Below are 16,183 nucleotides of genomic sequence, written 5' to 3'. Positions count from 1 at the left end.
TGCAAATCTGGTAACAAATGGAGGAAGAAGAATTAATTCCCAAGAAAAATAGCACATGTTCCATCGTCTGGCGGTGGTTTGGCTTCAAGCGGGAAGATGTTGAACAGACAACCGTAATATGTCAAGTATGCGGCAAAAGCGTTGCTACAAAATGTAGCAGCACTACTAATTTGTAGCATCATTTGAAAAGTCACTCGCTAGAGAATGAGTGCTTGAAACTCCACATATCAACATCTCCGGCCAGTGCCACACCCAACAAAATGCCGAAGCAACCAGCTCTGACCCGATTGAGCCTGGCGTCTTCCATTTCCACATCAACACCGTATGAGAAAAATAGTCAACAACAGAAGGAGATAACGCCTGCAGTAACCTACCACATAGCGAAGGACAGAGGTGGGACCAAGTCATTGTTTTGCAAGTCACAAGTAAGTCTCAAGTCTTTGCCCTCAAGTCCGAGTCAAGTCCCGAGTCAAGACAGGCAAGCCCCGAGTCAAGTCCAAAGTCAAGACTGGAAAGTCTCAAGTCAAGTCCTAAGTCCTGCATTTTGAGTTTCGAGTCCTTTCAAGTCCTTTTAACCACAGACTAATATATTAACACAGATTGTGTATGCTTTTCAAACGCTGTATTTATTTATTAAAACAAGTGCATTTTAAATTGCAGGAAAGAAAATTGTGCTGACATTGCACTTTATAATAGCACTATTAACCAGTCATTTTAAACATTAACTCATTCCTTTACAGAACAAACACATTGAAAAATAAAGTGCAAATGTACTTATTTGTACAAAAGTGTTAACATTGAAAAAACATGACATATACGTGAACATAACAAAACCGGTGGTTGGGGACCACTGAGGTAAACAACCAACAGTATGTCAGAAAGCTAGCTAAAACGGTACACATATTCATAATATAGTATACATTTTAACTGACCTTTATTTTACTATTTTTGTCTTTTTTTAGGTGGCTAAAATACGCGGTGCTGCTGACCGCCGTCTAACGTTACGTGTGATATATTGACTAACGTAACCCTGCTTAAAAAAAATCACTGAACAAAAAGTATGAATAAGGTAGTGAACTGCAACAGATTCCCGTGTTTGCAATAACGTTATAACGTTAGCAGTGAGTTTACAGCCTCACTGATTTAACTACACAGCAAATAAAAGTCACGTTACTTAGCCAATAAACGTTATCTTTCATTCAAAACTTACCGTTCTTTGTGCAACTTCAAATGCCGGACGAAGTTGGAAGTTGTTGCCTCTCCATCAGTAATTTTCGAACCGCATGTGTTGCATACTGCAAACCGTTTTGTGTTGACCACCTCGTAATTTTTATACCCAAACAAAATTATTTTAGGTATCATTTTTTGTTCACTGGCGTGTGGTTTGGACATGTCTTCTTCCTTGGTTGTCCTGCAATTTGATTGGATGAATGCTGTGTGATGAAAACAAAGTAGATCTAATTTGATTGGCTGTTGTACTGAGAGCACACCAGCTGACACACGCAACGCTGATAGACAAGTACACAATGAAAAATACGGGGCGCTCCCGAATAACTTTTTCATCTTTGGGTTTTGGGGAAAGTAGCAAGTCATGTCAAGTCATGTCAATTCAAAAGGCTCAAGTCCAAGTGAAGTCACAAGTCATTGATGTTAAAGTCTAAGTCGAGTTGCAAGTCTTTTTACATTTTGTCAAGTCGAGTCTAAAGTCATCAAATTCATGACTCGAGTCTGACTCGAGTCCAAGTCATGTGACTCGAGTCCACACCTCTGGCGAAGGACATACACTATTTGATTTCCTATTATACAGCTCATTTTTATTTGACAGTTTTTTAAATATCTTGTGTGACATCATGCACAAAAGTGCACTTTATTTGTTTTAGAATATTGTAGTGGCGTTCTGTACAAAAAGTGCACTTTAATTTAGTGTTGTTTTGATATGTCATCTTAGTGACATCATGCACAAAAGTGTACTAGCTTCTTTTAAAATGTCTTTGACAATCTTGCACTTTCTGTTTTGAAATGACATGAATGTTTGTGCCACTGCTTAATAACTGTTTAATAAATACAGTTTTGGTAAATTGACTTAGTTGTGATTTCCCTCTCTGCATGAAAGTTTAAAATTAGCACATATTAATGCAGTATGAACAAGAATGTTTTAATGTAGACACATAGAATCATCATACTGCTGTGATTATATGCATCAAGTGTTCATTCAAGGCTAAGGCAAAATATGGAGATATATATCGTGTATCCTGACATGGCCTAAAAATATCGAGATATTAATAAAAGGCCATATCGCCCAGCCCTAATTTACAGTATATGTTAAATTTGCTTCCAGATGAATTTTCCCTTTGCTGGTCTATTAATGTGAATAAAGAGTCACTGGCTGACTAACATATAATGTGTCGTCCTTTCCCTTTGCAAACAATCTTGATGCTCCTCATAATCCGTTTTTTAACATTGGGGGAGGTGTCCCCACTACTGAGCGTTGTCCTAGCATGGAAATATTAGTCACTGTATTTTCTAAAGAAAAATAGTATTTGTTTAACAAAATAGCTCAATGTTTGTTTATTTTGTTGGTAGGTGGCACTGGTGTTCCCTAACAGTGACCCTGGGATGTTCTGGGTGGCCTTCTATGGCTGCCTCCTGGCTGAGGTCATACCTGTACCCATAGAGGTGCCCCTGTCTCGCAAGGTGAGGTGTATGAGTTCCTGATATTATTCATCCTGCATAATTAAATCTGCGCGTGTGTGTGTTGCTGGACATGTAGGATGCGGGCATCAGCCAGGTGGGGTTTCTCCTCGGTAGCTGTGGTGTCGGCCTGGCACTGACCAGCGAGATTTGTCTGAAGGGTCTACCTAAGACCCCAGCTGGAGAAATAATGCAGTTCAAAGGTCAGCTCCAATTGGTATCTATATTAGAAATGGTTGTTTGATTATGTGATAAATTCATGATTAATTGGTATATATAGCTTTTAATGTACATTATATCCTGAACTACTTTTTCAATGTTGTTTTGACCACTATCTAAGACTAAATCAGTGGCGCCTCTACTGCAGCCAAGTAGTGCACCTCCTAATCAGTATCCTTGGTAAATATATGAATTGCTTTGAGAAAAAACATCAAAATATGAAATATTTAGAGAAATACAGCAGTATGAATCCAGGTGGTCTGATCAAATGATCTAGAATGAATTTCACAGCCATTAACCCTCACTGGTGCCTTGGTCTTCCAGGCTGGCCTCGGATGAAGTGGGTGATTACAGACTCCAAATATCTGACTAAGCCTTCTAAAGACTGGCAGCCGCACATCCCAACGGCCAATACTGACCCAGCATACATCGAGGTGACTATGCGGAATTTTTTCTCTGGCATGAACTGAATCAGGGGTGTCCAAAGTACATCTCGGGGCCATTTTTGGCATGTTCTAAAAAAAAAATCATAGCAGTCAGCATCCTAATGACAGCAAACATTGTACAGGAAGTGATGTTTTATTATGTTTGTTGGCTGCAGTGAGTAATAATCAGGGATGAAGAAATAAAAAAAGCAAACATTTTTTAAATTAATGCACCGCTTATGCTTAAAATGATCAAAACACGTAAATATTAAATGTTATTATAAATGTGCCCGTTACTACATTACATATATACAGTGGGGCAAAAAAGTATTTAGTCAGCCACCAATTGTGCAATTTCTCCCACTTAAATTGATGACAGAGGTCTGTAATTTTCATCTTAGGTACACTTCAACTGTGAGAGACAGAATGTGAAAAACAAATCCAGGAATTCACATTGTAGGATTTTTAAAGAATTTATTTGTAAATTATGGTGGAAAATAAGTATTTGGTCAATAACAAAAATTCAACTCAATACTTTGTAATATAACCTTTGTTGGCAATAACAGAGGTCAAACGATTACTATAGGTCTTTACCAGGTTTGCACACACAGTAGCTGGCATTTTGGCCCATTCCTCCATGCAGATCTTCTCGAGAGCAGTGATGTTTTGGGGCTGTCGCCGAGCAACACAGACTTTCAACTCCCTCCACAGATTTTCTATGGGGTTGAGGTCTGGAGACTGGCTAGGCCACTCCAGGACTTTCAAATGCTTCTTACGGAGCCACTCCTTCGTTGCCCGGGCGGTGTGTTTGGGATCATTGTCATGCTGGAAGACCCAGCCACGTTTCATCTTCAAAGCTCTCACTGATGGAAGGAGGTTTTGGCTCAAAATCTCACGATACATGGCCCCATTCATTCTTTCCTTAACACGGATCAGTCGGCCTGTCCCCTTAGCAGAAAAACAGTCCCAAAGCATGATGTTTCCACCCCCATGCTTCACAGTAGGTATGGTGTTCTTGGGATGCAACTCAGTATTCTTCTTCCTCCAAACACGACGAGTTGAGTTTATACCAAAAAGTTCTATTTTGGTTTCATCTGACCACATGACATTCTCCCAATCTTTGCTGTATCATCCATGTGCTCTCTGGCAAACTTCAGACGGGCCTGGACATGCGCTGGCTTAAGCAGGGGGACACGTCTGGCACTGCAGGATTTGATTCCCTGTCGGCGTAGTGTGTTACTGATGGTAACCTTTGTTACTTTGGTCCCAGCTCTCTGCAGGTCATTCACCAGGTCCCCCCGTGTGGTTCTGGGATTTTTGCTCACCGTTCTCATGATCATTTTGACCCCACGGGATGAGATCTTGCGTGGAGCCCCAGATCGAGGGAGATTATCAGTGGTCTTGTATGTCTTCCATTTTCTGATAATTGCTCCCACAGTTGATTTTTTCACACCAAGCTGCTTGCCTATTGTAGATTCTCTCTTCACAGTCTGGTGCAGGTCTACAATTCTTTTCCTGGTGTCCTTCGACAGCTCTTTGGTCTTGGCCATAGTGGAGTTTGGAGTCTGACTGTTTGAGGCTGTGGACAGGTGTCTTTTATACAGATAACCAGTTCAAACAGGTGCCATTAATACAGGTAACAAGTGGAGGACAGAAGAGCTTCTTAAAGAAGGAGTTACAGGTCTGTGAGAGCCAGAGATCTTCCTTGTTTGAAGTGACCAAATACTTATTTTCCACCATAATTTACAAATAAATTCTTTAAAATTCCTACAATGTGAAATCCTGGATTTTTTTTCACATTCTGTCTCCCACAGTTGAAGTGTACCTATGATGAAAATTACAGACCTCTGTCATCATTTTAAGTGGGAGAACTTGCACAATCGGTGGCTGACTAAATACTTTTTTGCCCCACTGTACTTACATCATGTATATAACATCTCAATGGAGGTGTTTGGATGTTTTTTTAAGGACTTTATAGGCGGAATTGTGCGGCTTCCACAGGCTCCATTGTAAGCAAACGTTTGATCGCATTTATTTAATGTTTAGAATGAGAAAAAAAACAACGTCCATCGTCATGTCTCTCATAATGATTGTGAACGATTCCAAAAAAAGTGCAGTTCCCCTTTAGGCAATACCGCAACTTATTTCCTTAGCGCATTTATTTCCGTTAGCAGCAGCGTACACCCGACTTACAGGAACAAATGTGTGTCCCTACTTCCGGAAACAAACAGTGTTGTAATAATGACAGATTTGGTAACAGACAACGAAGACGACTTTTTTTTGACAAATGAGGATTCACAACCTTATCTTTTTGGACCTGAATAAAAAAGTTCAAGTTAAAGTACCAATGATTGTCACACACGCACTAGGTGTGGCGAAATTATTCTCTGCATTTGACCCATCACCCTTGATCACCCCCTGGGAGGTGAGGGGAGCAGTGGGCAGCAGCGGTGGCTGCGCCCAGGAATCATTTTGGTGATTACGGAGGATGAACTACAGCTTATAGAAGCAAGCACGAAAATAGGGTGAAATGTTGGAGTTGACTTGCAAGTATAAATGTGGAACTCGGAGCCGAGCTATATTGACATAAATGGCGTGCTTACTCAAAATCAATTTGAAATGTCTCTGGCCAGCTGGACCAAACAAAGTGAGTCGCTATAATATTGATTATGATCGTGCTTGGTATTACAACTACAGTACATACCCTGTCAAACTAGCTGTGTCCAAACAAATAATTAAATGTGTGCTAATACTTTACACATACTGTTATATGATTGTGTTTATGATCGTGTTTTTAGTCAAATCAAAATCAAATCAACTTTATTTATAGAGCACATTTAAAATTTACCACAGGGGTAGCCAAAGTGCTGTACAATGAGCAGGTTAAAAGATAAAACGAGTACCGAGCAAACACAACACAACACAAACAGAACACGATAAAAAATAAATAATTAAAATAGAATGAATAAAAACATAAAAACATAAAAACAGGATCACAGCAGGTGTATTATGGGGCGCCATTGCAGGATGGATATCACTCAGTGTTAAAAGCCATGGAATAAAAGTATGTTTTTAAGAGAGATTTAAAAACAGGAAGAGAGGAGGCTTGTCTAACACTCAGGGGTAGGTCGTTCCAGAGCTTGGGAGCAGCAACGGCGAAAGCTCTGTCACCTCTAAGCTTCAGCCTTGTGTCAGGGACCGTCAACAGCAGCTGATCGGCTGATCTTAAGGATCGGGTGGGGCAGTAAGGCTGAAGGAGGTCGGAGAGATAGGTTGGCGCGAGGTTGTTTAGACATTTAAAAACAAATAAAAGGAGTTTAAAATGTATTCGGTAACGCACAGGGAGCCAGTGAAGGGACGCTAAAATAGGGGTGATGTGCTCACGTCTGCGGGTCTGTGTTAGCAGACGAGCAGCAGAGTTCTGCACGAGCTGCAGGCGGGCGAGGGAGGCCTGGCTAATGCCAACATACAGGGCATTACAATAATCAAGACGAGTCGAGATAAAAGCGTGGATTAATTTCTCAAGATCATGTCTTGATAGAAGCGGTTTCACTTTCGCTATTTGGCGTAATTGATAAAAGCTTTTTTGAACGACGCTGCTGATTTGTTTTTCGAATTTAAAATCTGAGTCAAACTTTACCCCCAGGTTTGTGACAGAGTCGCTGAGATACGGGGTCAGAGTGCCGAGGTCAACGTTGGGGGAGGGAGAGCGACTTGGACCGAACAACATAACTTCTGTTTTATCTTCATTTAGGCTCAGGAAGTTAGCTGAAAGCCAGTCAGTACAGATTGGTGTCCCATTGCATTGTGTGCATTAAAAACTCAAAAGCCAGTCAGCTGTTGACACAGAAGCTCGCTTATGGCTAAATATCGTAGCATATTTGTAGCATGTTGCCGCAAGGCGACGTGTTAGTACGCTAGAAAAATAGTTACCGTAGTTTTCGGAGTATAAGTCGCTCCAGAGTATAAGTCGCACCGGCCAAAAATGCATAATAAAGAAGGAAAAAAACATATATAAGTCGCACTGGAGTATAAGTCGCATTTTTTGGGGAAATTTATTTGATAAAATCCAACAGCAAGAATATACATTTGAAAGGCAATTTAAAATAAATAAAGAATAGTGAACAACAGGCTGAATAAGTGTACGTTATACGAGGCATAAATAACCAACTGGTATGTTAACGTAACATATTATGGTAAGAGTCAGTCTGTCACTCCTGATCGCTAAATCCCATGAAATCTTATACGTCTAGTCTCTTACGTGAATGAGATCAATAATATTATTTGATATTTTACAGTAATGTGTTAATAATTTCACACATAAGTCGCTCCTGATTATAAGTCGCACCCCCGGCCAAACTATGAAAAAAACTGTGACTTATAGTCCGAAAAATACGGTACTTAGTGTTCGCTCTTACAATAACAAAGTCGCTACAGCTTGGTTATTCTACAGTTTACGGAACGTAAATGAAGTATCGTTGGCATTTTTGGGAAGCATTTTTAAAGTGTTTTAGAGGCAGAATGGATTGCTCCCATTAGCTAGCCACTGAGAATGAGCCGATTATTGCAAATTAGAATGCACAAAAAAAACCTTTTGTCTTCTTGTCCAAAAAAAGTGCAGTTCCCCTCTAAATGGGGCTGACTCTTATTGAATAATACACTATTTTGATTATTATGTTTTGTTCAGATAGCTTAGCGCATATTAGCCTACATTTGATTGCGCTCAGTATCTTCAAAGCACAAAATGTATCAAAAGCACACATCCTTCAACTTCTGGGTGGAAAAGGTTTTGACACCCCTGGATTACACGATGCAACCTGAACTGAACTATCTTTGTCGTCTTCCCTGTGATGGCGTCCTCTCGTTGCACAGTACAAGGCCAATAAAGAGGGCACCGTGGTGGGTGTGGCTGTGTCCAAAGTGGCCATGCTGACCCACTGCCAGGCACTGACTCAGGCCTGCAACTACTGCGAGGGTAAACACCTGCTCTCTCATGATTGGTTCGCACTCTGCAGCCCGTATAAGTCTGATGTCTTCTATTTATTTTTCACAGGGGAGACATTAGTGAATGTTCTGGACTTTAAGAAAGACATGGGTCTGTGGCATGGGGTTCTCACGGTTAGTGGGATATATGAATGTCATGTATATACTGTACACTGATCTCATTATGACACAATATGTCCGCTGAATTCTGTTCAAGAAGGTTTGACTTACTACCTTACTGGAGATTGATCAGGTGTTGTTTCTTTACAGGCTGTGATGAACAGGATCCACACTATAAGTGTTCCCTATGCAGTCATGAAGGCGTGTCCTCTCTCCTGGGTGCAGAGGGTCCACATTCACAAAGGTAAAATAAACACTTGTTGCTCCCCTGTGTTTTTTATTGTGTTCTAGTGTTTTAAAGGTATACAATTCAACACAGCATCAGATCATATTGACGACGGTTTAGGACCATACTGAATACAACAACAAAAAAAGGTTATGAAAAAAAGTTAGCATTAGTATAGCATGCATGTTGACTTGATGATGATAAATGGTATAAATAAATAAAATAAAATACATTTTCTTAAGAGTGTAAAAATCCACTCCATCCCATTGAAAATATTTTTTTCATGATCGTTTTTATATTTGTGTTGCTGCCCGACCAATGCTGCAAGCAGCATTGGTCGGGCCCGCGTATTTGGCAGGTGCTAGTCCTAAGTGTCCCAATACTTTTGTCAAGTTTTAGTCTGAAGTGTCCCAAGACTTTTGTCTAGTGTACCTACCTTGTCTGCATTGTGTGGGCACGTTGGTGCTTCCTGCTTTTAAGCAGCCATCTTAAAAAAACAGCACCGCAGGAGCATCAGTGCAGCGGGTCTTTGAAGGGTCATAAAATCAAAACCGGAGCAGGTATTAAAAAGCTGTTCTATACTTTTATACACAAGGGTTCAATATCTCTCCTGTGTTAGTTTGAAGCCTAAACGACAAACGCGCTCAGAGGAGATAGATTTTGAAGGAAGGTGACCGGTTTTTACAAAAATGTTGTTTTGAAGGGGGAATAGCAAACTTCCTGTTGATTTTTGCTGGGGGTTGTCAATTTATGAAATGTAGGTCTAAGTGAGACCTACATTGAAGTTTTTGTTTCATGTCTCTGCGACCTTCCCAGTGGGAGTTACAGGCAGTTTTGTCATTTTTTTCTTCCGAGGAGCAGTTTTTTCTCCGTTTTATTAAAAAATTGCTCTAGAGCGCAATTTTAGAATTTGGGGTTAGGTTTTTTTATTAGATCACAATTTCTGCTAGTCCTGATGCGTGTGTTCAGTTCGGTGAGTTTTGAAGCATGTTAAGGGGGTCAAATTACAGCTCAACGAGGCAAAAGTTACTGTTTTTAGTACTTTTTTGTCTTGAAGGGGGAATTGCCAACTTTCTGTTGATTTTAGCCCGACAATGTACTATTATGAAATGTAGGTCTAAGTCAGACCTACATAGAGGTTTTTGTTTCATGTCTCTCCGATCTTCCTAGTGGGAGTTACAGGCAGTCTATTTTTTTCTTTTCCTAGGGGGCGCTAGAGCGCAATTTTGAGTTTTGTGGTTCGTTTTTTTTTTAAAAAGGCAATTTTTGCAGGTCCTGATGTGTGGGTCAAATATGGTGAGTTTTGAAGCATGTTAAGTGGGTCAAATTACAGTTTCATGTGGCGGCGGAAGAATAAAGAATAATAAAGAATAAAACCTTACAAATTCAATAGGTCCTTATGTCCCAAAGGGAGTCCTTATGCAATGGGCCATGCGGGCCCTAATTAAGCAAAAAATTAGGATTAGGCCGATTCAAGGCTCATTTCAACCCATATCTGTCAAACTTTGCATTTCAAAACATGGTAACATTTTCCAGGAAAATAAGGGATTTGTCATGATATCCGTGACAGTTTTTGTGTTGTTTTCTAGTGTTTAGTGTTTATTAATGGTGAGCATGCTTTTTTTTGTTTCGGTTATGTCTTCCAGTGACTTCATAACTGTTTTTTGAACGCTGTTCATTAGTGATCAGGGAACTCACCTGCCTCTAAATGACTAAAGAGGAGGGTTTATCTGTCACTGTTGCTTCCCTTGGCTTTTGCCTTTTGTGACAAACTTCATGGTGTGTATTTTGATTTGAAAGACCTTCTTATCTACACTTTGCCTATTGTCCCCGTAGTAGAGATGCGCGGATAGGCAATTTATTTCATCCGCAACCGCGTCAGAAAGTCGTCAACCATCCGCCATCCACCCGATGTAACGTTTGATCAGAACTGCACCCGCCCGCCATCCGCCCGTTGTTATATATCTAATATTAATTAAAAAAAAAAAAAAAAGGGTGAAAACTACGCGAATTGCACCTTGTGCAGACAAGATTTTTCGATCGGACACGGAGGAATTAGCGATGTAAAAGACCACGTTGGGACAAAAAAACACAAGTCTAATGCCGTTGCTAGCGATACAAGTGGAAAACTTTCAACGTTTTTCGTCGCCCAAACAGATTCTTTGGATGTGATAAATGCCGAAGTTTTATTTACGGAGGCAATAATTGAGCATGGACTTCCAATCGCACTGGCTGATCACATGGGACAGTTAATAATGTAATGCAACCTTTAAAAATCATTACGCGGTGATCGCGATCCCAAAAATAAACTTTTCTTGCATGATAATGTCCAGAAAAATTTGCTTTATATTACTATAGAGTCCTTTTAACGAATGAGTTTGATGGTTTATCACAAACCTTAAATGAAATTCCATGGCCACCGTCCTGCTCTCTATATCAACCAGGGTGAGCCCCACCCCTTTCGTGAGCGCACTGCGAAAGCGGACGAGGCGGGGTGTTGGTGCGATGGGCGCGGTAGTGACCCTGGACGTGCGTCGGGCCCTTCTCGCGGATCGCCTCAGCTACGGCTCCCGGTGGGGCCCTCTCGGGGGAAGGGGCCTCGGTCCCGGACCCCGGCGAGGCGTCCCTTCTCCGCTCCGTAAAAGTGTCCATCTCTTTTCTTTTTTTTTCTTCTGTTGTGGCATATGCAGCAGGTGCCTGCTCGTTTTTCGTATGTGGGTAACAACATTTAACTATGTATATATATTTCCGAATTGGTTTAACTGCCACCCGCAAAAAAAAAAAAAAAAAAAAAAAAAATATCTAATTAATCCGCCCGACCCGACCCGCGAGCGGATAAAATCTTATTGTTTTTAATTTCATCCGCCCGATCCGCGGATAATCCGCGGACTCCGCGGTTGTGTCCGCAAACCGCGCATCTCTACCCCGTACCATCCATGCGCTACTGTGACAGGATTTTTTTTCATTTTCATCACACCGTTAAAACAATCATTTAAAAAAAGTTGGCACATGTTCCAACTGGAGGACCTCTTGGAATAAGTTTGGATATCCCTGTGTGAGTTATTTTTGTACTTTTCTACTCTCCAGCTCGTTTAGCTTTGGTGAAGTGCCGGGACCTGCACTGGGCCATGATGGCTCACCGGGAGCAGAGAGACATTAGCCTGGTGTCTTTGCGGATGCTGATTGTTGCTGATGGCGCCAACCCCTGTGAGTAATCCCCCTGGCGTCTTCTTTTCCAAGCAACTCAGAAAGAGTTGGACCTCTGCCTATTTCTTTGTATCTTTTGCTTTTAGGGTCAGTTTCCTCCTGCGATGCCTTCCTGAACGTGTTCCAGTCTCACGGGCTGAAGCCGGAAGTTATCTGTCCCTGCGCTACATCCCCTGAGGCCATGACAGTGGCTATACGCAGGTCAGTCACTGACACATATTTACATGAATTGTTCTGTGGCATTTTTTTCCAAGGTTACATGATTTACTAGAGATTCTACAATAGTGTATTGGAAGTTTGTTGTCCAAAATCTAGCCTTGTTTATGGAATTTAGACACTTAAAAAGTGTTTTAATAAGCCCTGTAACTGTAATGCTAATGATCAGTGTTTCTCAAAACAGACTGCATCTCCAAGAATAAGCGCTATTGTGTTCTTTATACACTTTGAACGTATACACTTTAACTCTGCACTTTTCCAACTTAATAGATGCCATATATCAAATACAAGAACGTACTATTAAAGTACCAGTAGAGTGAGAAAACAAGTTGACTTTATATGCTTAAGTGGGTTTCATTGTATCCATTAAACCATATCCCATTGTATTTACAATCTGTAAAAGTATGTGAAAATACCGTCGAAACATCTCAAAATGCCACAAATTCAGTCAGCCATTTTGACTATTCCACTCTAGGGCTGCAACTAAAGATTAATTTGATAATCGGTTAATCTGTCGATTATTACTTCGATTAATCGATTAATAATCGAATAAAATAGACAAAATACATTTCTATCCTTTCCAGTATTTTATTGAAAGAAAAGAAAAAACATACTGGCACCATACTTATTTTGATTATTGTTTCTCAGCTGTTTGTGAATGTTGCCGTTTATAAATAAAGGTTTATACAAAAAAAATAAAAATCAATCAATCAATCTTTATTTATATAGCCCTAAATCACAAGTGTCTCAAAGGGCTGCACAAGCCACAACGACATCCTCGGTACAAAGCCCACATACGGGCAAGGAAAAACTCACCCCAGTGGGACGTCGATGTGAATGACTATGAGAAACCTTGGAGAGGACCGCATATGTGGGTAACCCCCCCCCTCTAGGGGAGACCGAAAGCAATGGATGTCGAGTGGGTCTGACATAATATTGTGAGAGTCCAGTCCATAGTGGATCCAACATAATAGTAAAAGTCCAGTCCATAGTGGGGCCAGCAGGACACCATCCCGAGCGGAGACGGGTCAGCAGCGTAGAGATGTTCCCAGCCGATGCACAGGCGAGCGGTCCACCCCGGGTCCCGACTCTGGACAGCCAGCACTTCATCCATGGCCACCGGACCTGTGCCCCCCCCCCCTCAAGGAAAAGGGGAGCAGAGGAGAAAAGAAAAGAAACGGCAGATCAACTGGTCTAACAGGGGGGCTATTTAAAGGCTAGAGTATACAAATGAGTTTTAAGATGGGACTTAAATGCTTCTACTGAGGTAGCATCTCTAATTGTTACCGGGAGGGCATTCCATAATAATAATAATTATTATGGAATAATAATAATAATAAAAAAAAGCCTCTGCGCATGCGCATAGCATAGATCCAAGGAATCGATGACTAAATTAATCGGCGACTATTTTTATAATTGATTTTAATTGATTCAATCGATTAGTTGTTGCAGCCCTATTCCACTCCGAACGTCTTCGGTCATTTCCGGAGATTGACGTCACTGAAGTAACACTTCTGCACTCTGACCGTAGCATCAAATCAGTCATACTGGAAATCCACAAAAACTAGAGAGTGATTTGCTGTCTATCATTCACAATCCTTATATAAGACATGAACCCATATGTTTTTTCTTTTTTATGCATTTTAAGTCATAAATAAATCAATACATAAAAAGTCAGCTGACAATGTAGTCAATGGGGTATCTCTATTCCGCTCACAAAACCCTCTAAATAACCATCCAAAACCCGACAACAATACTCTATACACATATTCGGACATGAATATTAACCAAATATTAGCAATATTGTTATTGTATGCGCTAACACAGACAAACTATTTTTTAGCGACTGATTGATAGCACACAGCTAAGTAGCCCTCTACTGCTTTCCTGTGAGCTGGCCGTGATGTCCTGCTGCTCCCGCATCATCATGTCTCGGCTCGTCAAAGTTATTCTAGATTATAAATCACGCCGCTCATCTGGATATTAGAAGGATTTCGCCATCATTCTAGAAGTTGTTCATCTGTGACATTCAATGTATACCCTGAGATGGAGACAAACACACACAACCGAAGACAGTGCCAACTTGGAGACTTTTCCTTGTTAACCCTTCGTGTGCATCATGATTAATTTTTCATCTAAACGGGAAGATATGGACACCCTATCAGTCATCATCACAGTGAGAGCAGACATTGTACAGTAAGCGATTGTTTTATGTTTGTAGTTTGTATTTCTTGTTTAGCACTTAGCAATACTGCTACATGATGCTTAGTGTTTCACTAAAGCTGGATCTGTTTAGCAGAGCTTCTAAAACTTGTAGCTCATCCTCCTTCTATTCAGGATCAAAAATATAAGGTTCTGGATAATAATTTTCCTAAAGTAATCGTTATTGGCTTTCAAAAAGTCTGCATGATTTGCTTTGTTGTTGGTGACGAAGGGATCTGTGGTTCCTACCTCTACGTCACGCGATGACGTGTCTGGCTAGCTCATTAGCTCTCAAAATGCAGCGGGAATCTCCGTGAGATTGATACTACTTGCTCGCAAACTTTGTTAGTCTTTCAGTGTAATACATAAGATATATACGATAAGAGAGGCAACTTGTTTTCTACTCTACTGGTACTTCAAGGACATGAGTTAGCAGCGCTAGCGTAGCTATGTGAGTTACAGTGCTAACGTTAGTCACATTTTGATAGCAACATCATGCTGGGTTAGCATATTCACTAGAAAGAAAAACTAAATAATCCAAATGACAGCACTGTATCTGTAAGATGGTTGCCAGAGCTAGAGACTGCATTTTAAGATATGTAGCAAAGCCTACTGCCTATCCACAAAGGTGTTTTTTCCTTCAGGACATCATGAAAACCTGGAATTTATGAGGGAGATGATCCATTTGGTTTACTCGCTCAAAAAACATATTCTTATTAGACCATAATTAAAAAGTACATTTTGCATATTTTACATGAGAAACATTAGAAATATAGATTTTCGCTTACAAATTAATTGTACCTTTTGCTGGTCTACCAATAAGAATAAAAAGTATTTTGCTGACTAACGGATGATTGGTTACCTCCCAAATTGTAGACCTGGATTACCGGGCGCGCCACTTCCCGCCCGTGCCGTCCTTTCCCTTGGCGGCCTGAGCCATGGGGTCATCAGGGTCAATACAGAAGACAAGAACTCAGCCCTCACCGTGCAGGACGTGGGGCATGTTATGCCAGGAGGTGAGCATAGAGCACAATAAAATAAAACTGAAGGAAATAAAAAAATAATCACGTTTTTTTTTGTCTTTGTGTGTCTCCAGCTCTGATGTGCATTGTTAAACCAGACGGGCCTCCTCAGTTATGTAAAACCGATGAGATCGGAGAGATAATAATCAACTCCCGAGCTGGGGGCACAATGTACTACGGCCTGCCCGGGGTCACCAAAAACACCTTTGAGGTACGGAAGCGAAGCGAAATTGTTTTACATGTTTTTGTGTCATTTTGCCCTCCTATTTGGCTTTGTGCTCAGGTGATACCGGTCAATGCTAATGGAGTCCCCATTGGAGAGATTCCATTTGTGCGGTCAGGACTCTTGGGGTTTGTTGGTCCGGTAAGTTAAGACTGTTTGATCACATCTGTGGCAACATGAGCCCATCTTTCTTTGGCACTAATAACACCGCTGTGCGTACACAGGGAAGTCTGATCTTTGTTGTGGGCAAGATGGAGGGTCTCCTACAAGTGAGCGGACGGAGACACAACGCCGACGACCTCGTGGCCACTGCACTCGCCGTGGAGCCGGTCAAGACAGTGTACCGCGGGAGGTGAGCAGAGTGGACGATAAGATATATCAAATGTGAATCACCATTCCATTGCTTAGAATTGAGAATGCGATTCCCTGGGAGGATTTTTCCACACAGACAAGCACAAGCACATGCACAAACACTTGCTTTTTATTTGTTATAATTGTCCTCCTCATTGTCTTGCTCTGCTTTAAATAAACTGTCAATGTTTTTTCTACTATTCTCAAAGGGAGGTCCCGGAAAAACGGTTGACAGGGAACTTTTTAGGAGAAATGACTAGAAAGACTGAAAATAATCCATTAAGTTCAAAACATTGCC

General features: G+C 41.0%; 1 protein-coding gene across 4 annotated transcripts in view; it reads left to right on the top strand.

Annotated features, from left to right (window-relative positions):
• dip2bb (disco-interacting protein 2 homolog Bb) overlaps positions 1–16,183 on the top strand; it is a 154,952-nt gene that overhangs the window by 93,671 nt on the left and 45,098 nt on the right. For all 4 annotated transcript variants that reach the window (XM_061923553.1, XM_061923551.1, XM_061923552.1 and 1 more), the window contains 12 exons: positions 2,584–2,694; positions 2,771–2,894; positions 3,235–3,344; positions 8,208–8,310; positions 8,389–8,453; positions 8,589–8,682; positions 11,752–11,871; positions 11,958–12,072; positions 15,166–15,305; positions 15,386–15,522; positions 15,595–15,675; positions 15,759–15,886. In XM_061923553.1, coding sequence (XP_061779537.1) covers positions 2,584–2,694; positions 2,771–2,894; positions 3,235–3,344; positions 8,208–8,310; positions 8,389–8,453; positions 8,589–8,682; positions 11,752–11,871; positions 11,958–12,072; positions 15,166–15,305; positions 15,386–15,522; positions 15,595–15,675; positions 15,759–15,886 — 1,328 coding nt within the window. The remainder of the gene's footprint in view (positions 1–2,583; positions 2,695–2,770; positions 2,895–3,234; positions 3,345–8,207; positions 8,311–8,388; positions 8,454–8,588; positions 8,683–11,751; positions 11,872–11,957; positions 12,073–15,165; positions 15,306–15,385; positions 15,523–15,594; positions 15,676–15,758; positions 15,887–16,183) is intronic.

The sequence above is a fragment of the Nerophis lumbriciformis genome, linkage group LG28, assembly GCF_033978685.3.
Source record: "Nerophis lumbriciformis linkage group LG28, RoL_Nlum_v2.1, whole genome shotgun sequence".
Taxonomy (NCBI): Eukaryota; Metazoa; Chordata; class Actinopteri; order Syngnathiformes; family Syngnathidae; genus Nerophis; species Nerophis lumbriciformis.
Note: the sequence above shows the minus strand (reverse complement) of the source record. Positions and strands in the feature narration are given on the sequence as shown.